This window comes from Drosophila subpulchrella, chromosome 3L, assembly GCF_014743375.2.
Source record: "Drosophila subpulchrella strain 33 F10 #4 breed RU33 chromosome 3L, RU_Dsub_v1.1 Primary Assembly, whole genome shotgun sequence".
Lineage (NCBI taxonomy): Eukaryota > Metazoa > Arthropoda > Insecta > Diptera > Drosophilidae > Drosophila > Drosophila subpulchrella.
The window spans coordinates 13230327-13254875 of NC_050612.1; the positions used below are offsets into that span (position 1 = coordinate 13230327).

General features: G+C 38.9%; 2 protein-coding genes and 1 non-coding gene across 11 annotated transcripts in view; 2 read left to right on the forward strand and 1 right to left on the reverse strand.

Annotated features, from left to right (window-relative positions):
- The first annotated feature begins 1892 nt into the window (after positions 1-1892).
- On the forward strand, positions 1893-16508 carry LOC119553740 (elongation of very long chain fatty acids protein 6). Of its 2 annotated transcripts, none has more exons than XM_037864337.1 (5): positions 1893-2265; positions 4056-4291; positions 13433-13570; positions 13746-13868; positions 14360-16508. In XM_037864337.1, the coding sequence occupies exons 2-5, from the start codon at positions 4110-4112 to the stop codon at positions 14865-14867; spliced, it is 951 nt and encodes a 316-aa protein (XP_037720265.1). In that variant the 5' UTR covers positions 1893-2265; positions 4056-4109; the 3' UTR covers positions 14868-16508. The 2 variants fall into 2 exon arrangements, with proteins under 2 accessions (XP_037720265.1, XP_037720264.1); XM_037864336.1 differs by having other exon boundaries at positions 1894-2199.
- LOC119555724 lies at positions 10798-11004 on the reverse strand. Its single transcript, XR_005219916.1, has one exon. It is a non-coding gene; the product is annotated as a U12 minor spliceosomal RNA (small nuclear RNA).
- A 544-nt stretch (positions 16509-17052) lies between the features above and the next one.
- Positions 17053-24549, forward strand: part of LOC119552628 (tyrosine-protein kinase Abl) — a 28180-nt gene continuing 20683 nt past the window's right edge. For all 8 annotated transcript variants that reach the window (XM_037862300.1, XM_037862304.1, XM_037862302.1 and 5 more), the window contains exon 1: positions 17053-18142. In XM_037862300.1, coding sequence (XP_037718228.1) covers positions 17806-18142 — 337 coding nt within the window. In that variant the 5' untranslated portion in view covers positions 17053-17805. The remainder of the gene's footprint in view (positions 18143-24549) is intronic.

The window sequence follows — 24549 nt, forward strand, 5'->3', positions numbered from 1 at the left end:
AAAAGGGAGTACGAAAGTTGAAAAATGTAAGTTTGGGATAACAAAAAACTGTTGTATAACTTGAAATGCACATTTTTGGTCAAAGTATTGGCAAAGAGAACACAAAAGTTTAGTATTTATAAATTTAAGGATTCAAATATTGAAAAACGTTAGAAAAAGGCTTTTAAAGGATTTAACACAGGTTATTCAGCTTAATTTAATTTGTCACATATATGTAGGTTTCAACCACCGCTAAACTTTGAGCAAAGTTATCCACCAATTAATACTAGTAGATTTTTTAGTGTTTTGATATCCGATCCCGCTCTTTTCCTACACTGTTAGGAAATGCTTAAAATTATTATTTTGATGTTGAAAACTTTTTAGAACTGTGTAAGTAAGTTTGTTAGACAAGGTCGATCTAAAGCTAGGGCTAGACGGTCAACATAAAACCCACAATTGTTTAACTTAAATGGGATAGAGATATCTTTATAAAGGATTCTTATTATACCCGTTACTCGTAGAGTAAAAGGGTATACTAGATTCGTCGGAAAGTATGTAACAGGCAAAAGGAAGCGTTTCCGACCCCATAAAGTATATATATTCTTGATCAGGATCACTAGCCGAGTCGATCTAGCCATGTCCGTCTGTCCGTCTGTCTGTCCGTCCGGATGAACGCTGAGATCTCGGAAACTATGAGAGCTAGGCTATTGAGATTTGGCGTGCAGATTCCTGAGCTTCTTACGCAGCGCAAGTTTGTTTCAGTAGAGTGCCACGCCCACTCTAACGCCCACAAACCGCCCAAAACTGTGGCTCCTACAGTTTTGATGCTAGAATAAAAATTTTAACTGAAATGTGTTGTTCTTATCTATACCTATCGACTGATCCAAAAAAAAGTTTGCCACGCCCACGTTAACGCCCACAAACCGCCCACAAACTTCAAAAAATCGTAAGTATGAACGTGGATATCTCGGAAACTATCAAAGATAGAGAATCGGGATCTCAGATTTAGATTCCGTAGCTTTGAACGCAGCGCAATTTTGTCACGCGAATATGCCACGCCCACTATACCGCCCACAAACCGCCCAAACCTGTGGCGCCCACAATTATTATGCTAGATGAAAAATTTTAACTGAAATGTATTGATCTCGTCAATACCTATCGATTGATCCAAAAACTAATTTGCCACGCCCACTCTAACGCCCAGAACGCTTAAATCTGTCTACCGCCGGTAGGTGGCGTATTTAAATCTCGCTTTGCTGCTTGCATATCTCCATTTCCCTTTGGTCCCTTAAGCTGAGTAACGGGTATCTGATAGTCGAGGTACTCGACTATAGCGTTCTTCCTTGTATTTTTTAATACATTTTTTATTTTAAACGTAATGATTTTTGACGACGATATTAGTTGTTTTTTAACCAGACCCTAGTCAAATTTTGTCTATGACAGTGGACTTAATTTCTTCTCATCAACGTTTTTTGTTAATATTTTCTCAGTTCAATAAAAAATTAATAACATCCATGAAGCTTTAAATCAAAAACATGACTTGCTAAAACGACAAAATATCCAGCTGGAAAGAGGAAACAATTGCATTTCCTGCGAATACGTTATGGTTTCTCTTCCGCGCTTACGAAACATTTTTAAAAGCGCGCGCCGCGTTTTTCAGTATTTTTGTGTTTGAACGTAAGCATACGTAAGCAGCCGCAAGAGTAAAAAAGGGAGATAGCAACAGCTTAAGTGTCAGTAAGAAAGGGAGATAAAAGATTTCTGCAGCGCAGCCGTGAGAGAGCGTGAGCGAGATCCGGGAATAGAGATGGGAAATATCGATGTTGCCGATGCTTTGAAAACATCGATTGCTAACATCGATGTATCGCCAGCTCTGTTGCGCCGGCAAATTCGATTCACTAACAGCCAGCAAACCGTTCAGTTCGCCTCGCGCCGGCGAATTGGAGATAGATTTTTGACTTGAACCGAGTCGCTGACACTTACGTTGCCTTACGTTTTGCCGACACTTACGTTTTCTTACGTTTTGCTTGCTGTTTCGGTTTCGAAAAATTAAAACATCCAGACACAGACACAGACACTAACCGGCCAGCAAACCGTTCAGTTCGCGCCGGCGAATTTGGAGATAGATTTTTGAACCGAGTCGCTGGGGGAAAAGTGTGTGACAGCCGTGTGTGGTGCGATCCAGCCAATTGATACTGCGATAAGAGGCGGCGAGCAAAAGTAATTACCTCATAGCCACCCACCATCAGCGTTCGAAAATAGTAACCGTGTTTTCTGTGATATTGTGTGAGTGCGTGTACTCGTTGATGATTTGTGGTGGTTTGTTTCCTCCTTGTTTTGCGCCCCCCATTTTTTCAACCGATGCTGCGAGAGAGAGCGCGAGCCAGAGAGGCAAAAACATATTTCCCAGACTTTTGCTGATTTAACCGAGAACTTTATCGATTCAGGAAAAAGCCGAAAAAGATCGGGTGTTTTTCAGCCAGAGAGCAAAAGAGATAGGGCAAGATGTGTTTGGGGGAGCATAAAAACCGCTAGGAATGGAGACACGAAAAAATTTCACTAGAAATTTTTGAAAGCGCTCGCGCAAAAAACCGGATATGTTACTCAAAAAGAAAGAAACAACAAAAAAAAGCTTCCAAACCAAAGCGAAGCTTATACAAAAACGAAATCACCTGTGTGTGCGAGAGTGAGTGAGAGTGCGTAAAAGTGTGTGTGTGATTAGTCGCGTGTCTGGCATGCAATTAGGCATTCAAACTAATTTCCCTCCCACCGGCAAATAGCGCCCATCTCCATTGTATTTTGGCTGATTTTCATGTTTGCTTTTGCATTTCTTCCTAATTCATTTTGGTCGCACGAGACTTTTTTAAGGAAAGGGAGAGACGAGAGAGAGAGAGAGAGCGCGCCAGACTGGCGCTCTCCATAAACCACCACAATTACACTTACCGTTACAGCCACCCCCTCTCTCTCCCTTTGCGCCCACTACACTGAGAAAAAAGTTCTTTAGGTCTGCTACTTTTATGTTTCAAAAAATTTGAAAACATGTCGATCGTAGGGATAACGAGACATATCAGACGATTTTCAAAGTTATAGTTAGTCAAGTCACCAAGCCTTTATTTTCAGTTAAAATTTCTTCATTACACTTAACAGAATTCAAAATGATAAACTACACTTACTTATCGCCAATACTGAGATGTTTTATTTTCTGTGTATCCAGTTGTTTGTGTATCTATTTGGGCTTCGGCACGAGGTGTGCAAAGTGTGAAAAGCGGAAGAATGTACATAGATGACCACAAAGCGTGAGGAGCCATTCATGAAAGCGTTGCGTTGCACATCCCATAGAGAGCGAGCGAAAGAGAGGGCCAGAGTTTGTGGGGGAGGCATGAGAGAGAAGGAGAGACAGGCCCCATGGACCATCGGTGTTTTTTGTTGTTTTGCAAAATCAATGAAAAGGTGGAGAGAGAGAGAGAAGGAGTGGGCTGGGACGAAGGGGAAAGGAAGGTCGCCGAGAAATTTATGCGACAAAACGCGCGCTTTAATGTGTCAGTGTGTGTGTGAAAGGGGGAGTGGTGCGGAATTTTTACTGCATTTAGCTTTAAACATCGCCGTGTAAAATCCCCATTACTTAGGGAACAGATAAGATACGGCAATCAGTAAAGTCATAGTAAGCCCACAAAAAAGCATTCTTTCATAGATAACTTGTAGTTCTTATAAACAAACTATATTTTTGTTAAATTGTTCAGAAACAGGTCTGAAATAACACATTTTGAGTGTATGATGTATATTTTTAAATACGCAAAGTAAATCACAAATCAGAGTTCACATAAAGTTATTCACGAAAAATTACCCTAGACTCAAGGCATGTCTCAAAGAATTCACACCCTTCAAACTACAACGGAAACCCATACAATTTTTAAAACATTACATATATTATAAATCTAGAGAGGCTTGTTCTAACAGTTTCCCACTAACAAAGCTGAATGAAAAAGCATATTATGTTTTTTCAAAGTACTCAATCCCATCAAATAGACCCTCCTACCTACACAAAAACTAACTAAACTATACCTTTTACCCCACAGCTGCACATAAATCAAGTAACATAGCCACCAACTCAACACATCAAACCCACCAAAATGATCAACATGGACATTAGCGTTACGCCCAACTACTCGTACATCTTCGATTTCGAGAACGACTTCATACACCAGCGCACTCGCAAATGGATGCTGGAGAACTGGACATGGGTGTTCTACTACTGCGGCATCTACATGCTTGTAATATTCGGTGGTCAGCACTTTATGCAAAATCGGCCGAGGTGAGTCTTCTACCGAGTCTTCTAGACCGCAAAACCCCACCTGTACCCGCATTCGAAAACATGTGTTGTTTTGCAAATTCTGCGTAATTATGGTTGTGCCCAGAAAACTGGCGACCTTGGTACCTTGAGAAATTAATAGCTGGCGGTACGGGGTGGAGCGGTGCTAATTACACCCACAAGTCCACACACGCCCATCGCAGCTGGTACGAAAGTTTCTATTTATCGAAACCAATCCCTGGAAACCTCTATATTTACGCAATCGCACTTGGTTTTAGTTTATTCTCCGGAAAGACTGCAGCAGTCTTCGTTATTACACCAGACAGCTGTTGACTTCCACATGTAATTATATAAAATTATAGCTAATCAAACGCTAATGCTGGAGGTGAATCCTCATTTCAATCTCAATTACCAAACAAACAACTGCATTTGCACCTGTACATGCACTACTATTCAGGTTTATTTTCCAATACCCAACGATCTTTATTCGCTGTTTTCTGGTATTTTGAATATTTTCCCAACTGTCAACGCTATGTTCCTCGTGATTTACCTGTGATGGATTCAATTGGTCTTTCGTGCTGACAATTGTCACGTTTCGCTTCGTTTTTTCTTTGTTTAGGTTCTAATTGTCGTCATCGGGTTTTGTGGCCAAATTAAGTTGGGCTCGTGACATGCCACCTATGGGCTCCTATTCTAGTTTTCCTTTTTTGCAAGATCATAATTTCGTTTTGTCACCTGTTTGGGGTTGGTTTATAACCCTACTAAAGCTACTGTGAAGTTTGGTAGAAAGTTTTAGGGTTCAACAGAAAAGTTCATTGTTTACAGTATACTAGTTTGCCCTGGGAAAATAAAAAATGTCTTTTTTCCTGGAAATTTTAAAGTATAAAGTCAATTCTTCCACTACAAATATATATTTTTTAATATTTTAATATTCCGGTTTACGAAAAAGTGAATTTGTTATTTTGGTTTTCAGATTGAACTTGTTTGTTGAAATAATTCTCTTGAAATTTGCTTACATAATTTCTGCCCACACTTCAGCCTACGCCCATGGGTTTCGGATGAGTTATATAGGGGCTTGGCCCTGGGCTGCTTGGCAATTCCCCCGGTGGACATTCGTTGGGGATCTCTCGGTCAGTTTTTATTATTTATTGTCGTTTACTTTGCTCGGCTCTTTTTGTAATGACGTTTCAATATTTGCCCACATGGAGGAGAGTCGGCTAAACAAACCAACGTACTTGGCACAGAAAGGTGTGAATTTAATGAAACGACGAGGGAAATTGATTTTGCTGGAAGTTAGAATGTGTTCAGCTTTTAGGCAGTTAAGGGTTAAAAAGGTGGAGGGGTAAAGGGATAGGTTAGGCAAATTTAATGAGGCCTAAGGCCTTTTATCAAATATTTCAATATTGGGATTTCGTTATGAAAGATGGCGTATAAATATCACATGCAGTAATCAACAACTTTTTACTTTAGTTTTCTAATTATATTATAATTGCGAGAAATGCTCATAGACCTAACCAAATGTCCCTGGGTGTGCAGCGAACATACATAAATAAATTTAGAGAGTGGACTTCAAATTGCATTCCTCCACCTCTTAGCTGTGAATATAATTTCATTTTTTCACTCGTTTTGGACAGTCCGCCATTAAAGTCATTAAACTGATTAGGTATATAGGTACACTGCATGTCGTACCCGTTTTATTTAACATACCCAGCGGACAAAGTTCACCACGGGGCATATGGCGTGTCATGCAAGAAGTGGGTGTGTCCACGATTTTGGGGGTCTTGGGGGAAAAGTAATGCTGAACTGAAGTTGGCGGACAGGACAGCAGGACATTCACTTATGTACTCGTTCGATGGGTCCACTTCAATTGGTCAGTGCTTACACTAGACCACTTGCTTCCACTTATAATGACATTTACGACCACTTACTACAACTTTCATAAAGGCAATAGTAAAACGAAAGTTCACTTGGTTTATTATTGTTTGGATATCATTGTTTTTATTATCCTTAACAAGCTTGTATAAATTTAAGAGCGAGAAAAATGTATAACTTTTATTTAAGAAAATAAAATAATTCCTTAAATAAAAAATCTAATACATTGTTAGTAACAGGCTTTTGAATTACGTAATAGGAATTTAGGAAATAAGCACTATTATAATAATTTTTTTCACATTTTGTATGAACTTCAATCATCATAAATTGTTACAACCGGCGAACATATCTCTTGTTGACCTGTGTATCTTTGTACTTTGCGCGCTCAAACGTTTTGTGGCCATAAAAGGAGGGCTTAGAAGGGGGCGATATAAGCTGGGGTGGGCTGAGTGTGTGGGCTACAGAGCTTACAATAGAAATCAGAAACGAATATTTCCACAGTGGAGCACGATGAGCGATACTTGTAATCATTTTAAGTTTTAAAAGATTGAGTCATACAATTCTGTTGATTATTCAAATTCCTCTTTTTTCTTATCACAACAACAGGAAATAAGTGTGACGAGGACGTTAGAGTACAGAGAACCTAACTTCATATTCGTTTTTTCCACCACCCTCGCTTGAAATAAAGTCCTTTAATGTGGTTTTATCACGCTAGCTCTTCCATTTACAGTGTCCTAAAGAAGCCGGAAAAATGTTTTACTTTTGTGTTATGGGGAAATTTTTGCAATTCAAGCGTGGTAATTATATAACAATTTGCGAATTAACCAATAATTGCCGCAATGACAGGCAAGCCGTGTTGAGTTCAAATCGCCACCCTCCACGAGCACCTGCAATTACAATTACAGCCACAATTAACTAATACCATTCAGTATATTTAGTTAAAAACTACAAATACCAATAGGGAAAAAAACTTTAATAAAAAATACACCACGAATATGGTGAGTCAAGAAAAGGCATTGCTGAAAGTGAAACTAAATTTAATTTTGGTCGGCTTATGAGTGTGCATATATCAGTGGCGGATCCAGAGACGATTCTTGGGGGGGGAAATTGAACTTATTCTTCGATTTGGGGTTCAAACTTATTATTGCGAGAGAAATACAGTACAAATTATAAAACAAAAATTATCCATCCCAATTTTTAGGTAACTGTTGTATTTTCATTTTTTTATTGCAGAGAATATTTTTCTAGCAAACAAGTAAAATTTTCAGGTTCTGTGGTTCCAAGGGGGGGGAAATTTCCCTAATTTCCCCCCCCGTGGATCCGCCACTGCATATATGTATATACATATATTAACATCAAATTAACGACAACCGTTAACACAAACAGTTGGTTAAAAGTGGGTAGAGCTGGCAGGCAAATCTTGTTAAAGTGTGTCATTAAACCCGCATTTCTTTATAGGCTTTTTGAAGCTGTTATGATACTTCCTACATACGATACCATTTTTCAGACCTCAAACATTGAGCTTTAAAAAAAGCTCTCTCTCTCTCGTTTTCGGCCCTTTCTTCTGAAGATGCTGGCTTAATATCACGCCACTTTTTCCCGATTTTTATTTACTCCATGCGTGGATCTCTCCCCTCGGAAATAACTCGTTTTTGTCGGCCACCAAAATTGTTTTGACTGGGTTTCTGTTGATTGAATTTAGTCTGGGTATTGACAGCTTATCGCCCACCTGCTGCAGCAGGTGTGTCATTGCCTATTACCCGAAACTTCTGATCATGAATCAGCAGACATTGGCAAAGAAAAAAAGCAAACAATTAAGTTTCACTTTCGTCATATACAATTATGACGATTAGATTGGGGCTCTATACATCTAAAGTACTTTTAGGGGTAAAAGATCGTTTATAAACGTTTTTTTAAGTATAGCCTTTCAGAACCCAGCTCGGATAATCGTTAATAAAGTGTTTATCCTCATAAGTCTTACTCTTGATGAGAGCTAAGGGAATTTAATTGAAAAACGAAACAGGTCATTGGACTTACTTTATATGGATTATTCCCCTCATTAGCAATTCGAGACACGTTACGGGAATAAAAAGGTTAATTGGGTTTATAAAGATGGTTAAAGATAGATTTTATAAAAATGCAGTTACATTGACCAAAAATATATTTAAATGTTAGTTTCTAAATAAAAACAAGGAAGAACGCTATAGTCGAGTACCTCGACTATCAGATACCCGTTACTCAGCTAAAGGGACCAAAGGAAAATGGAGATATACAAGCAGCAAATGCGCCACCTACCGGCGGTAGACAGATTTAAGCGTTGTGGGCGTTAGAGTGGGCGTGGCAAAGTTTTTTTTAAATCAATCGATAGGTATTGACGAGACCAATACATTTCAGTTTAAATTTTTTATCTACCATGAAAATTGTGGGCGCCTCAGACTTGGGCGGTTTGTGGGCGTTGGAGTGGGCGTGGCATATTCGCGTAATAAACTTGCGCTGCGCTCAAGCCTACGGAATCTAAATCTGAAATCTCGTTTCTCTATCTTTGATATTTTCCGAGATATCCGCGTTCATATTTACGATTTTTTGAAGTTTGTGGGCGGTTTGTGGGCGTTAAAGTGGGCGTGGCAAACTTTTTTTAGGTCAGTCGGTAGGTATTGATGAGAACAATACATTTCAGTTAAAATTTTTGTTCTAGCATCAAAACTGTAGGAGCCACAGTTTTGGGCGGTTTGTGGGCGTTAGAGTGGGCGTGGCACTCTTTTGAAACAAACTTGCGCTGCGCAGGAATCTCAGGAATCTGCATGCCTAATCCCAGTATTGTAACTCTTATAGTTTCCAAGATCTCAGCGTTCATACGGACAGACGGACAGACGGACAGACGGACAGACGGACAGACGGACATGGCTAGATCGACTCGGCTAGTGATCCTGATCAAGAATATATATACTTTATGGGGTCGGAAACGCTTCCTTCTGCCTGTTACATACTTTCCGACGAATCTAGTATACCCTTTTACTCTACGAGTAACGGGTATAATTATAAAAGCAAAAAGCCAGGATACTGTTATTGATTTATCATTTAATTTTTTGGGCAGTTTTATATGCATGGTTTCCGGTAATAATAATAATATTTTTAATTGCTTTCATATTTAATAGCCAATCACAATAAAAATGTTGATTGATATTATTTTTAACACGTTTCCTTGGAAAGCCATAGTAAAGCTATCTGAAATCGAATTACCCTTTCAGCAAAAATAGCTCCAACCTTTCACAATATTTTTTTCGTTGCACTTTGAGTTCGTTCGGAAATAACTTGGTCAATGCTGTGACATCCAATCTCGCTTGCCTGTGAACCACGGCATAATATAATGAATAATAATTAAATATGAATATAAAGCGAAACCTTAATTATGGCTCAACATAAACCCAGAAAGCAAAAAGTTTTGCAACGCGCCGAAAAAAAAAGGTTCGCAAAAAAAAAAACAAAACACTGTCGCATCAGTTTCGAGACAATGTTGCGAATATTATACCGCATTTCTATACATATTTATGTGAGTCGACATACAGAGTTATGGAAGTGTGCCACCGCTTGGAAAAGTGGTGTGCATATATAGTGGATTTATAGAGGGGGTCTGCATAAATCAACCTAAACAACCTGAGCTTAACCCGAAAACTAAGCGTGCAATAATCAATTGACCAACATTTCTGGGTTTTTTTCCCCCAACTTTTTTTTTCTCTCTTTCTCCACTGTCTTTTGTTTACATATTTTGCAAAATCAGGTTTACTCTCTCTATATATTTGATTTGCTCTCCAGGTCGGCCAATATGTTTCTCTTTGCTTATGCAATTTTCGCCATCAAATGGAAAGCAAAAGAAAGTTCAGTAACTTCCCCTAGCATTAGCAAGTTATGTGCCATCATCATGAATATGGTAATAATGTTATGCAGTTCCGATATGATCTATTTTTGACCTTTGACTTTCTTAAGTAACATTTTATTACGAATATAGTACCTTTAATGTTTACCTACATTTTTCCCATTTCTTTAAAATAAACAAAAACGCCGCATACTACTTAAAAGATACTAATTGGATTTGTTAGCACTTTAGAATTACAAACGATTTCAGAATTTTAAACAGTTTAAGGTTTAAATTCGTGTGTACGCGTTGAAATTTAAAATGACTTGTTTGACCTGAGGTTAGGAACTGCGAGCTTAGTAAATTAATTAAACATGTGGGCACAAGGTAGGCTTGATATGCTTATTAATATATACAAATACATGCAATATACCACTTAAACCTAGTTTCCGTATAGCCTAATATATAAGCCCTTTAAACGAATTGAATACAAAAAGCTAACTTCAAACATATCCAAAAAAGGTACTTGTTTATAAAAATGTGTCCTGAAAATCGAACATTTTCTTTTCCAACATTTTAAAACTTGTGTTTAAATATTTGCTTAAATCGGAGTACTTTTCATTCTTATCATACCTCATTCTTTTTAAATTACTTCAATCAGGCAGCCCATTACCAATCCAAAAAGTATTTATTATTTAAACGAAACTTTGTATCTGGTATCGGAGGGAATCCTTTAAAAATGCATGGGATTATTTATCGGGCAGATCGCAAACACCCAGCCGAGGGATGGCACCCAGCCTCGCTCGCCGGACACAAAAGTAGGCGCCGGTCCGCTCAGCCGGACGCCACCCACCCGGAGGAGGAGGGGACGACCTGTGCCCTTGCAAAAATTTGAGCTTCAAGGGACGAAAGTCGTCCCCCTGCCTAGAAGCCAACCTGCCAAGCGATTAGCAAGGCCGTTTGGTTTTCCTTACTCATTAGTTTGAGGCACGAGTTGCAGACTGTCGGCGAGTTGAGGCACATGCGCGCGCAGCCAGAACCGGTTGGGAATCACAGGAACCACCGCCGGGTGATAAAGTTGTGCACGCGAAAAGAGCTTTTGTTGGCGAAATTTCACTGCATATCTCAGGTGGTTTAAAGGGTTTTTAAAGTATTTATATTCTTAACAAATTTTTAAAACTTAATACCATCAAATTTATTTGTGTAGGAGTATGTATCTTATGGAAATTTTTTTTTTTAGTATTACAATTAAAGTAAAAACAAGGGAAAATTGTATTGCCGGCGTCCTTCAATATCAGATACCCGTTACTCAGCTAACCAAAAGCGCCACCTATCGTTCATTCGAGAGCTTTCACTAAAACGCCACATAACGTGAATTATACGGACAGACGGACATGGGTAGATCGACTCGGCTAGTGATACTGATAAAAAAAATTAAATATATATACATTATGGAGTTGGAAAGGCTTTCTTCTACCTGTTACATACTTCTGGACGAACCTAGTATACCCTTTTACTCCGCGAGTAACAGGTATAGCTACATCACAAGTTATTTAATTTTAAAGGGTCTCTAAAGCTTAGCTTGTAAAGAAACATTTTTGTTATGCGTTCATCTCGCAGTGCGCCTAATTGTTATTAATAGAAGTGATTCTTTAAGATTTCCAACCAGAGCACATGTGGAACTCAATTCCTTAGATGAACATTTCCGCTCTGTAGTCGCCGCTCCCCCTGTTTTTCCTGCTCCTCAAAACGCAGCTTAATTGCCTAATACAGGGGGACTTGTCTATGCAAATCTCTGCTGGATTTTCGAGTGGGCTAGGGGGTAGATGGCACGAATACGTTTTCAATTGGGCATTCTGATTGTCCTCGATAAAAGTCCCCTAGTCTATACAATCTTTATGACTTTGTTTGCCGGGAATAACTGACTATCGATTGTGTTTTTATAAACCCGTTGACGCATTTGAGGCTCTAACATGTGGCCAAACAAACACCTTCCTTATATACAAACTTTGCCTCACGGAACTTTCATACTTTCCGTTGAAATATTTGCAAAGTAAACTTTTGTGATTGCTGCCAGGTTAAAGGTTAAAGTCATCAATTTAACGGTTGGCCAAATAACAACACATTCTGATAACAGAAATCACTTATTTTTCGATTCCATTGTCTGCGTGGATTTTTATGACTAATTGCCGCGTGAAGAGGTTTCACTTCAGCCATGGAGTATATAGGATGGTAAACGGGCCATCGATAAGGTTGGCTGGTTGATTTGCAGCCTATGGGTTGCGTAAACTTTATTTGCTATTACTAATTAAGATTAAGAAACCCATAATCAAATCAATTCCCAATTTGAGTCAACTCGTTGAGTGGTACAATTAAAAATAGTTTGTGATTCAGAAGTTCCAGAATTGAAAAACACCTTTAAATTAGTTCAGTATTTTAATTGATTTCCGTTTAAAGAACTTTATTAAGCCTGGGCTTTGAATCATTTTAGCGCTAAACCAGTATTTCTGTGTAGAAACTTTTTCTTTGTTGAGAGCCAAAAGCAAATGAGTGTTTAATAATGGGTTTCTGTGTATAGAAGAACTTGTTGTTTTCCATACACGTGTCTTCGCTGAGTCTATTCACAAATATTGGATTCTTTTCTTGAATAGATCACCTGAGAATTCTCGTTTTACGTTGATCTTGCCTTATCAATTTGGTTTCTGCTTAGAGACAAACCAATCTAGTGTAATCTTCTAAGTGATGTCGTGACGAATTATCGAATAAAGATGGCTATTTAAAGTGGCCTGACAACAAAGATTACCCATTTTGGGAGATTGAAGGGATCTGTCGACAAAATTACTCGAAAATTTCGCATTCTTATATGACTGACCCTGGTGACATCTTAAATTACACAAAAATTCGCACATTTTAAGTGTGTATAGCAAATACAAACTTGATCTTTGACTGTCACGCTCGTCTAGGACGGCTTGGAAAATTGAATATAGTTAGAGTTAGTTGATCTTTGCTGTTTTTTTTTTTACCCCACTGCTATCTCTCTACTATTGGCCTCGAGTAAATATCAATAATTTCAAGTGTCGGTTAGCAAAATCTACTGGAATTTGCACTTGGGAAGTAAGTGATTATGCACTAGGGAAGAAATCGCATTAGGTTCTGGGATATTCGATATTAATTAGCCATTATTTACTTATACCAGGGGGGAAAAAACATTGACAATTGATTCTATTGTATAAAATTACCAAGAGATTTGTAGAACTTTAAGATGGATTTACTACAATACTTATTTAAAATGTTAATTACTAGTCATGTTATGTCTCAGAAAAAAAAAACAAGTGGGAACTTTGAGGCACGACTTCGATCTCCCAATCTTGGTACTTTTCCACTGTACTGATAAAGTTTCCTTTCACTATTCATTGCAGATTTCAACTGCGCGGCCCGCTGATCATATGGAACACCTTGCTGGCCATGTTCAGCATCATGGGAGCTGCCCGAACGGCGCCGGAGCTGATTCACGTGCTGCGTCACTACGGACTCTTCCACTCCGTCTGCGTGCCCAGGTTGGTATTGTGTTCTCTCCTCATCGGGATCCGCTCCAGCCTTTCAATATATATGTGTAGTCAAGTTCATCGCCTGCCAGCGAGACCTTGATATAAGGCTGGGGAACTTGATTCCTACATTCGCATGTATGCAAATGACCGATCACTGACCGATATTCCAAACCTTCTCCCACAGCTACATCGAACAAGATCGCGTGTGCGGCTTCTGGACCTGGCTCTTCGTGCTCAGCAAACTGCCGGAGCTGGGCGACACGATATTCATCGTGCTCCGCAAGCAGCCGCTCATCTTCCTGCACTGGTGAGCTTTAGAATGGACTGGGTCTATTGGTTTTCCCATAGAGACCACCCCCAACACTCCTAATAAGATTTATGAAATATTTTAATTCATATATGTACATAATAGTATAAATATTCGTCTAGAGACGTGTGGGAAATTTATTTATACACTAAATATTTGAGATATATATTATATGAGATACTTGTTAGGTATTTAAATTAGCGTAATTAGCAGTTCAAGAAATTTTAAGGAAAAAGCACGTTAGCATATGTAAAAATAACAATTCTTTAAAGTTAAAGATTATATCTGACTTAGGGTGTTCTGAGAAAATAATCCATTTAATATTTTAAAGGTAAATATATTTGATATCTCGTAACAACAGATACTGAAGCTTTTTAATGGTCATTGTTTAGTCTGATAATCTTAATTACTATTAGTTCTAATAGGGTTTTATCAAATAAAAGTTATTTCTATCTGCAAATTGAATACTAATTGAACTGTTTGCTCTACAGGTATCACCACATCACCGTGCTGATCTACTCGTGGTTCAGCTACACGGAATACACCAGCTCGGCCCGCTGGTTCATCGTGATGAACTACTGCGTGCACTCAGTGATGTACAGCTACTATGCGCTGAAGGCGGCCCGCTTCAATCCGCCCAGGTTCATCTCGATGATCATAACGTCGCTGCAGCTGACACAGATGATCATCGGCTGTGCGATCAACGTGTGGGCCAATGGCTTCCTGAAGACGCACGGCACTTCGTCCTGCCACATCTCGCAGCGCAACATCAACCTGTCGATCGCCATGTACTTCAGCTACTTTGTCCTGTTCGCGCGATTCTTCTACAAGGCGTACCTGGCGCCCGGTGGCCACAAGAGCCGGCGCATGGCCGCCTCCCTGGCAGCCCAGAATGCGGTCAAGCAGTCGAGCAGCCCCCAGCAGATCGGCGAGAGCTCCAAGTTCATCGGCACTGGCGAGGATCAGGCTGCCTATCTGCGCAAGGCCAAGGCGCAGTAAGGAGGGTGCTCGGCACATGCACACCTACTCCCCTCCCAACTACCACCACTCCCCCCCCCCCTGTTTACGGCTAAGGACATTTATTTATGTAGAGGTGTACAAGTTGTTTTTTAATTTTAAACCTGGGTGGCATACAGACACACGGATAAACAAGAGTATAATTTGTAAGCGAAAAGTTGTACCGGGTGGTTAGGCCAACGAACTATATATCTGAGCATGTATATAAGAAGCAGACGAACCTCGAACCTATCCTAACCAAAGTCAGAAAACTGTATGTAACTGGTGTACATGTAAAGCTTAAAATTTATACAGCACTTTATGTGCAGGCATGAATTTAAACCTCTAGAAATGTTCATAACCAGCCAGCCAAAGGGAAGTATTAGTGAAAAGAAAGGAATTTAGCTGCTTACTAGCCGTTTGCATGAGTTAAATTAATAGTCACCCTGAAACATCTTAGCATGTGTATTTCCCCAGCTGCAGTTTCAAACGTGTGTTGTCTAGCCCAAAGTCGTTTATGTATAGATTATATAATTTGCAGAATTATTGACAGCCTCTAAATTAATGCTTGTTTTCCACCAGTCCTCGGATTCCATTTCGATATTTGCGTTGTCAGCGATAATTTGCCTTCTCAGGTGGGATTTTGTGTTGCCTCCCAATTTTAGTTGAAATTCTCAAGAAAGTTCAGACTCCTGCCTATAATTTGTATATCACTCTGTAAGCGATACATGAACAATGGGTATTTTTGATTCGAATTCAATTTAAGTTGCTGGTAAAATGTTTTCCAACAAAAAACTTATGTAGTTGGGGTCTGAGAACATTGTACTTCTAAGTCTATACGCATATATATTTATAAAACCTATATTAACAGAATATTAAACAAGTGAAAACAAAAACCAATAACGAAACACTATAAGTTAGTCTATTGTTCCAAGATCCAGAGCGCAAATTGTTATTGTAAAGTAATAAAGTGTTTTGAAATCTGTTTAAATTAACAATATTTGTAATAGTCTTATGACGATTGATGAAAAATTCTGTAGGCCGACTGGACTTACATTGTCATGGAAAATCGAATCCAATCGGTCGGCAGAGTTTTAAGTTAGTGTCATATTGCTATATAAAAGGTTCGATTCTGTTAGGGAAGGCATTTATTTAGTTCGCCTGTGTTGAATGCATTTTAATATTCCTTGTTTTTCTATGCTGCTTTTTGGTAACTTAGAAAAAATACAGAAAGTCCTTGAACGTAACACAAAACAAAAAAAAAAAAACAAAATAACCAGAGAAAAATTTAAATTATATTTATATTTGTAAGCGAACAGAAAATGTGGAAGAGCAAAAACCAAGAAAATGAAAAGCAAAAGTCCTACTTGAAAAGTTAATTTAGTGTAAACGAGGAAACTGTAACTGAAAATGAAAATGAGGCAGAAGCTGAAAGAGGATCGTGTGAATGGAGAGGAGGATCGATATCAATATAGATTGATACTGAACTCTAGCAGGAGAGAGAAATTGTAACGAACAAACTTGAAATTTTTGTCGGGTATACATACTAAATAAAAACTAAGCGGAAACAAACCTAAAGATTGAGAATGCTAAACAAAAACCAACGGATAAATAAAACGTAACAAACGGAAAAGGATGGAAAAATGAAGTTGTATTTATTGGTGGGTGTGAAGAGGGGACTATACATGTATTTGTTTCTTATATGAATCATATCTATTGTAGTGGCGGTTAAGTGAAGTTCAATTTACTAGTTACGCAAATCTTTAAAAAAACCAACGGAGTTTAAATTTTTGACTTGAATTACCGCGCTAAATAATAATTAAGGATGGCCCAAAGACAATCAGCAAGGACACCCACCTGAGATTTTAAAGTGACCGCTTATGAATGTTTGGTATATACCAATATAATATACCAGGAGGTTGTCTCCGCTAGGTCAGGAAGATGTCTTCGCTGTCTTTTTTTATTATTTGGTCTCCTCCCTATTTTACTGGGACTTACGTTGCTGCTATCTCCCTCTTTAAGTGACAAGGCCCTTACGTTTTCTCTCTTACGTTTGCCGACAATCGAATAGGTTCGATTGCTGACAATCGAGTGCAATAAATACCAATTATATTTTGGTATATATCGGTATCGGTATTTGGTATTTTATCGTACCGACCGTCAGCGCGCCCACACTAGAAACGGTCACGCTAAAAATACGGTCAAACCCCAGCCGTGCGCGGAAGAAATAATGCAGATATAGAAAAACCCCAGCGAGCATAGTTTCTTTCTCACTCTATGGCAGCGCTTGCAGATCAGACACGGCTAAATCGTCGCGAAACCCGACTTAATTAATAATGTCAGACGCATCCGCCTGCGGATCGCCCAAGCCGTAGAAGGAGAGCTAGCCAGCGAGCGAGCGAGAGAGGAAGAGCCAGTGGCGGAGGCGAAGACAAAGTGCATTTTCAGGGCGTGTTTGTGCCCCCCCTGTGCCTGCAAAACTCCCCCTCGGCCACCCAGTCGTCGACAAAAGGTTTGCCGACACAAAAGTTTGCCAACATGCTGCACGTTCGCCATATTCACCTGAGCGGCCAGTAAAATAAACAACAAATAAGATAAATCGCAAACTTCCTTTTCTCCGTGCGTGTGTATTTCTGTGTGTGCGTGAGTGTCTCCAATCTTTTTTGTCTACTCCAAAAACGCAGAAAGAGAAAGAAAAATGTGTGCGTGTGTGTGTGTGAAATAAATTAAAGCAAAGCAAACGGCAAAACGGCAAATAATTGAGCAAAAGGCCAAGAGAGAAAAGCTGAAGAAAAAATAAATAAATAGTAGTAGTAAGCGAATAAGCCGAAGGAGGCGGAGCCGAAGAAGGGCAGAGAAGAGAAGAGGGGAGGAGAGAGAAAAGTGTACAAGTTGTTGTTGCTGCGCAAGAGCGAAAAACCACCCAACCACCCACTGGCAAATGGGGGCTCAGCAGGGAAAGGACAGGGGCGCCCACTCGGGAGGGGGCGGCTCAGCGGCCCCCGTCAGCTGCATCGGTCTCTCCAGCAGTCCAGTGGCTTCGGTCTCCCCCCACTGCATCTCCAGTTCCAGTGGCGTCAGCAGTGCCCCCCTCGGCGGGGGCTCTACGCTCCGCGGCTCCCGCATCAAGTCCTCGTCCTCCGGCGTAGTCAGTGGCGGCGGTGGCTCCGGCGGGGGCGGAGGGGGCTCCGGATCGGGACTGAGCCAACGCAGTGGCGGCCACAAGGATCCACGGTGCAATCCCACCGTGGGACTCAACATATTCACCGAGCACAACGGTAAGTGTTCAAGTGTTGGGAAACGGTCAACGAATGCATGCTAAAAACACAGAAAAAAGTGCATCTTTTCTAAATTTCTGTTGAAGAATTGCATTTACATAAAGCCTTTCTAAGTCAAATTAAGAAATGTACCTTTTAGTGCACGCTCGTTAAAATTAACATTCCTAAAACACTACAAATTAAATTATTTCCTTAAATGAAAAATAACAAACCGAAAGGTTTTTGTATTATATTCAAATCAGCAGAAATGATTGGTAGTTTTGTATGTTTATTTTTTATGAAAACTGCTTATAATGTAATACATACCTAGTTTTGTTACAAGTACTGGGCAGCTAAAGGCCCTATCAAAAAATATTTCACAATCAAGAAAAATCAAAACAAAAAAAATAAATAGTTTGATTTAAAAAGGCTTGTATTTTTGAATCAGGTATAAAAAACTTATTTTTTCTGTGTAGAAATTGTGCAACGTACGTAAAACAGCCAGAGGAAGTGTAGACTTTGTGCCACACAACCCCATTCACCCACTCACTACCTAAAAAAAAAGTGCATGCAGCATCCCACTCAGGTGTAAATTTTATCATGGTATTGTGACTTCTTAACATTCATACAGAAGATTTTTGTCCTATTGAAAATCGGATAGAAAAAGTTTTCAGTTTTTCGTTGTCGTATCGATCAATTCATTTCGTTGTATTGTGAAATCATTTAAGAAAGACTATTAAACTAAAATTAAATTATTAAAATATATGTGTACCAATATTAACAAACTTTAAAACAATTTAAATAGAATTACGACAAACTTCAGAAAAAGTTTTATATTAAATGAGTCCTTTTAATAAAAAGGGTTTATTTTATAAGTGTGCAAACGGAATAATAACTAAAGCACAACCATAGCCATTCCATAAAATCTCTACTGTAAATATCATGCAAATTTTGATTTATTTGACAGTTTATGCTGCACAGTGTTGGTTTTATTGTTCATAAAGTGCACTCTTCTTGGCTTCCTCTTTACCCCCCTTTCTTTATTATCCCCTATTTTCCTCTATTCACGCTGCTTTCCAATTGAGCCAATTTCTTTTTCCCATTGCTTCCGATTATATTGGGAATTATTGTTGTTATTGCCGGCTAGTTTCATACTTGTATTTGCCTTTCCGCTGCTTTTGTTTACTGGAGAGAAAGAGGGAGAAGAGAAGAGAAGTGAAGGAAAAGAAAAGGAAAGAAAGGGAGAAAAGAGAGAGAGCAGCACGCGTCAATGTTGTTTTTGTGCTATTTGGGGCGGTTTCAATTCCTATTTGTTGCTCTCCATCATCCTTTATCCTCCATCCGTTGTACTTTATCCTTCATCCTTGCACCCTTATCCCTGCCACCCGCACAGTGGTTGAAATTGCGACCCAAAACACCGCTATCCCACCCCCGCTGACATATTGCCATTTCCTCCACTTTCCTCCCCCGCATTTTCCTCACACTTCACGCACTCACGCACATTTTTATTTGCCTTATTTTCTTGTCTAATACCATCCCATAATTTGCCCTGGCAAACTGCAACGTTTTCCTTCCCCTTCTCCCTGTTTCCGCATTTTCTGTACTCCCCTTAGCTATGGACATTTCCCGTTTCTAATAGCTTTTTTATGTTCCTGTCGACGATGTCCTACCACAATAGGACCCACCATCGGGTGGTATTCGGGATTTGGCATAAGGGTTCCGGAAAAACATTTGTAGGATTTTAATAGTTTAAGAATTATCAGTGCGAGTACTTTGTGATTACGTAAAAGGGAAATTATGTGAACATTTCAAGGACCCTTTTTATTTCTTATATATTGAATGAGAACATCATAGTGCTATAATCCATTTATTCCATTCCATTTTATAATCCATTAAAATACCTTATCGGTCTTGTGTAAACAAAGTATTCAAGTAACGACTTACACTGATTAGGAAAATATTATAGTGAATTAGGCTTTTTAAGTTCGAGTTATGAGTTATTTCAACTTTCCTTGTTTTTAGAATTCCCAGAGTTTGTTTTCTTATAAGCCACAGTCAAAGTTGATTTAATTTTTAATTCCCTTGTCACTTTGTTTGAAGAAACACTTATATGAAACCCTTCTATTTGCTTCGCTTGAGATACATTCTAACTCCCACACAAATGGCTTCCTCAGAGACCAAAGTATTGATTTTCCGTTGGGACCACAAGCTGAGCCACATTTCCCAGATGATTTAATACAATCTATGGATTTTTCACATTTTTCTTGGCCTCTCAACTGGAAGCCATTTCTTATCTCGCTCTCCCAGAGCCTTCCGTCTCACCAAGCAATTTGTAATCAATTAATGCTATATATATTGTAATTAGTCGCTTATTGTAAGCACTTAAGTTCACTCAATCTGTGAGCCGAGCCGCTGATAAGCCGGTTTCCATATAAATATTTATTGGCACTACTATTGAGTCATCGTTCCATGTAATATGTACTCGTCCGTCATCAGAAACCTATGGAGCCGTATAAGAAAATAAAAACGACATTTTTTAGTTTCGTGCAAGCGAAATTCCCACACAGAAATTCGCCAATGAAAATGCACATTTATTTGCCAAACTATCAGAGTGTGTCTCATCCGAAAGGTCGAAATGGGGGGCCAGCAATTGCCTTTTTCGTGTGTCTGGCCTGCGAAATGCAATTACAAAATTACAATGTAAAAACTGTGTCTGGGTCTGCAGATTACAAGCCAGCACAAATCCCAAAAACAGAAACGGAAAGCCCAACTCACCGCAATTGTCAGTCCGGGTGGATCTGGGTTTTGCGAGGAGGTAATTACGGGGGAATTGGGGGAAAGTCGCGCTACGGAACTCCAGCTCAATCACAGTTAAAACACAACCACACACGTTATAAGGCACAGTGGTATAGAAACCTTGAAAATATGTTAGTAAAACTGGAGGTTGTCTATAAAGAAAACCAATAAAAACTGTATTACAGCTTACCAACTATAGTTATAGATAAGATTTTTAAAATAATAAGATACTTTTAAAGATATGGCAATTTTAGTTCAATATATTATTATTTCTTTCACTCTTTATAGTAACTGAGATTATTTTCTAGGAATATTCAAAGGGAATAGCTTATGATACTTAGCACTTCTTACCAACTATAGTTTTAGATAAGATTTTTACAATAATAAGAAACTTTTAAAGATATGATGACATTTTTAGTACAATATATTATTATTTCTTTCACTCTTTATAGTAACTGAGATTACTATCAAGGAATATTCAAAGGGAATAGCTTATGATACTTAGCACTTCTTACCAACTAAAGTTTTAGATAAGGTTTTCACAATAATAAGAAACTTTTAAAGATATGATGGCATTTTTAGTACAATATATTATTATTTCTTTCACTCTTTATAGTAATTGAGATTATTTTCTAGGAAAATGCATTCCCTTGTGATACATGGCACATCTTTCAATAACTACGACGTAGTAGCAATGTTCAAAAGTCGTAGGCGTTGTATGTGCTAGTTGTTGCAATTTCATAAGCATGTTGTTGGTTGTTACACGATACAATGTAATTAGATACTTTGGGGCGGCAGTTGCAATGGCGAAGGGATTGGATTGTGTGTCGCCCTGGGAAAATAGCAAAGAACCGGTGCATATGCAGATGCCTCAATGGAGTTGCCAATTGCAGTTGCAAATTCAACACTGCACTCCACAACTCCGTCCCGCTGGAGACCCTGAACCATCGTAATACCACTCCGCAAACAGCTCACGCAAGTTGACGTCTCGAAAATAGACTCAAGTGGGAGAGAAGCCCCAACTCCTTCATTTTTCGAGGAGAAAGAGTACATGAAGTGCGTTTGTCTCTGCACTTATAAAAATTACTTGACAAATTCATTAGTATTTCTGTATTTTGAAGCCAGGCATTTTGTCATATAATCAAAAATTGTGGAATTTATTTAAAGCAATTTATTTTAAGCTTTATATAAATCAGCACACTTACAGAAAATTTAAATGTTGCATATCTTAACAAATATGCTTAAAACTGTCAGTAAGTGTTATTTTTGTAACTAAGTGGGTTGTTTTCATTTAAACCTTTAGGGTTATTAAACAGTTTATACCATCCATCACATTTTTTAACAGATCTAGAAATAATCAGTAGTTAGAAAGGCGTTTAAGTATGACACTTTTCAAGTAGGATTTCAAAATTTGATGGATTAAAAATCGAATACATTGTATGTAACTTTATAATCATATTTTCTAAGTGTAGCTCACTTTCCTCCGTCTCTTTCGCACCAGCAGGGAAATCCGAGTGTGGTGTTTGGTCTCAGTTTGCTTGACATGCAAGCGGCAAATTATGAGACGGGGCAAATGAACTTTTCACAAGGCTAATGGGTGGAAAAGGGGCGAGAAAAGGGGGCGGGCCAGGTGGCAAACAGGTGAGGTCGCAAGGAGGGGAAGTTGTTTGCTCAACGGCTTTACAAACGTCCTCAGCACCCAAAAAAAATAACACGGAATAATAATGTACAAGTCGCATAAATATTTCTTCAATGATCTTATGTGCTCAAACATAATTGTCATAATAATAAAGCACTCAGAAAAAAGGGAAATCGCGGGGATCGAGTGAGGAGGGGTTTCCACAAATCGGAGGCGTTGTCTCCATTACCACTTTGTACCACAAGTCTTTTCTCTTTCGCGGCTGCACTTCTATTATTAGCCCCAAAACGAAATGTGTATCTTCCATGCTTTCAGTTGTTATTGTCGTTTTTATACAATTTCCTTTGCCGCTGACAGAGATTGAAAGTTGGAGGAGTCACTGATCAAGGGGCGTAGATGCGATAATGTGATGGGGGTTGAATAACATTTTTGAAAAATGCTTTCAAAACATGAAATAATATTTTATATGTGATTCAGAAGTTCGTCATACTGGAAGCCTCAAAACATAATATGGAAAAAAATTAAACAGAAAGTATTTATCTAAAAATGTATTTTACTTAGCTTACTTGCATACTTGACTGTGTGTTATAATCTGGGATATTTAATGTTTTGGTGGATGCCATAAATAAACAAGTTATTTACTGGATTGAGTGAATACTCCTTGTGTATGTATCCCATCACACCCCTGTTGTCTGACCTTTGACCGCGCCCCTGACTTTCACTGAGGCAGCTACAAAGTGCACTACTCTTCGTGAGGTTATTTTGCATGGGCGCCATCTCTTTCTGTCGCGGTATTTCCACAGCCAAGATATATATAGTTTTTGTGGCTGTTCCTGTTTTCGATCCAGCTCGTAAATCCTTTCGTGCTTCATTTTCGGCCTCTTTTTGTTCTTTTTGTTGTTTCGATGATTGCATTTCCCTGTGCTTTGATGTTTTTTTATACATATATTTTTAGACCAGGGCGCTACCATTTCGAGTTCCTAAATATGACCTCTGCCTTCCTCTTTCCTCCCTTTCGCACCCACCCACTTTAATGGGCGTGTCAATCTAGTAGGAAAAAACGGAGTAAGTACAACAGCTGTTCCAATTCCGAATAGACATTCGGCGAACAGCTGTCACTGCTCGGAAAACGCTAAAGTTATATATTTAGCCAGCTTTGCTTAATTTATAGAATTCCTTTCCTTCCAAAATTTAAATTCCTCTAAGAAATTAATCCATTAGGAACTCTCGAGCATTCCGAGGGGTTTCGTTGAGACTTTACGATCTGTTTATATGGCCATAGATCATCATAAATCTGACATCGCCATAATTTCAAATAATTTCCCCGATCAATTTACAGTCTATTTTCCTCATTCATGCGACATTAGATTTTCTGTTGATTGCTTAACTTGGGTTTTATGTAATTTCCCCCAAGTCTTTATTTTTCCAATTTTGCCATCCCAGCGGACCGTTTCCGTGACCACGCCCCCTTGAAGTTTCCGCCCCCGAAACTCTGTCCCGCATTTTATTTCTGGAGTCTTTTTCCCCCGAGGTCTTCGCCTCATTGAAAATTGTTTGCATAAATTAGCCGACGAAAAAGAAAGAAATTGGAGAAAAACAAACATAATTTGTAGAAGAAAATATCTATCTATATATTTTTAAAAGGGGGAGTACGGATGCCCGAAGTATAACGGCAACTAATTGGAAGCCACAGAGGTTTCTTTCAACCCGATTCTCTATTCATTATACAGCTTTGAGGTCATAAGTATTGACGCCACTTGATTGATTGATTGACACTACACTGCATAAAAGACTTTTCTTTCTATTGATTCAGCTTGGGGGAACGTACAACTTGATATATTTATTTATAAACTTTTGTTTGCGCTCAACTTGCAATCCCCAAAGGCAAACACTAATTCCCTTTACTTTGCCCCCTTTTTTCATATATGGTTTATTAAATTGAGTGTATTCCCCTCTCGCTCGCTCTGTCTCTGTGTTAAACAAGCCAACAAGG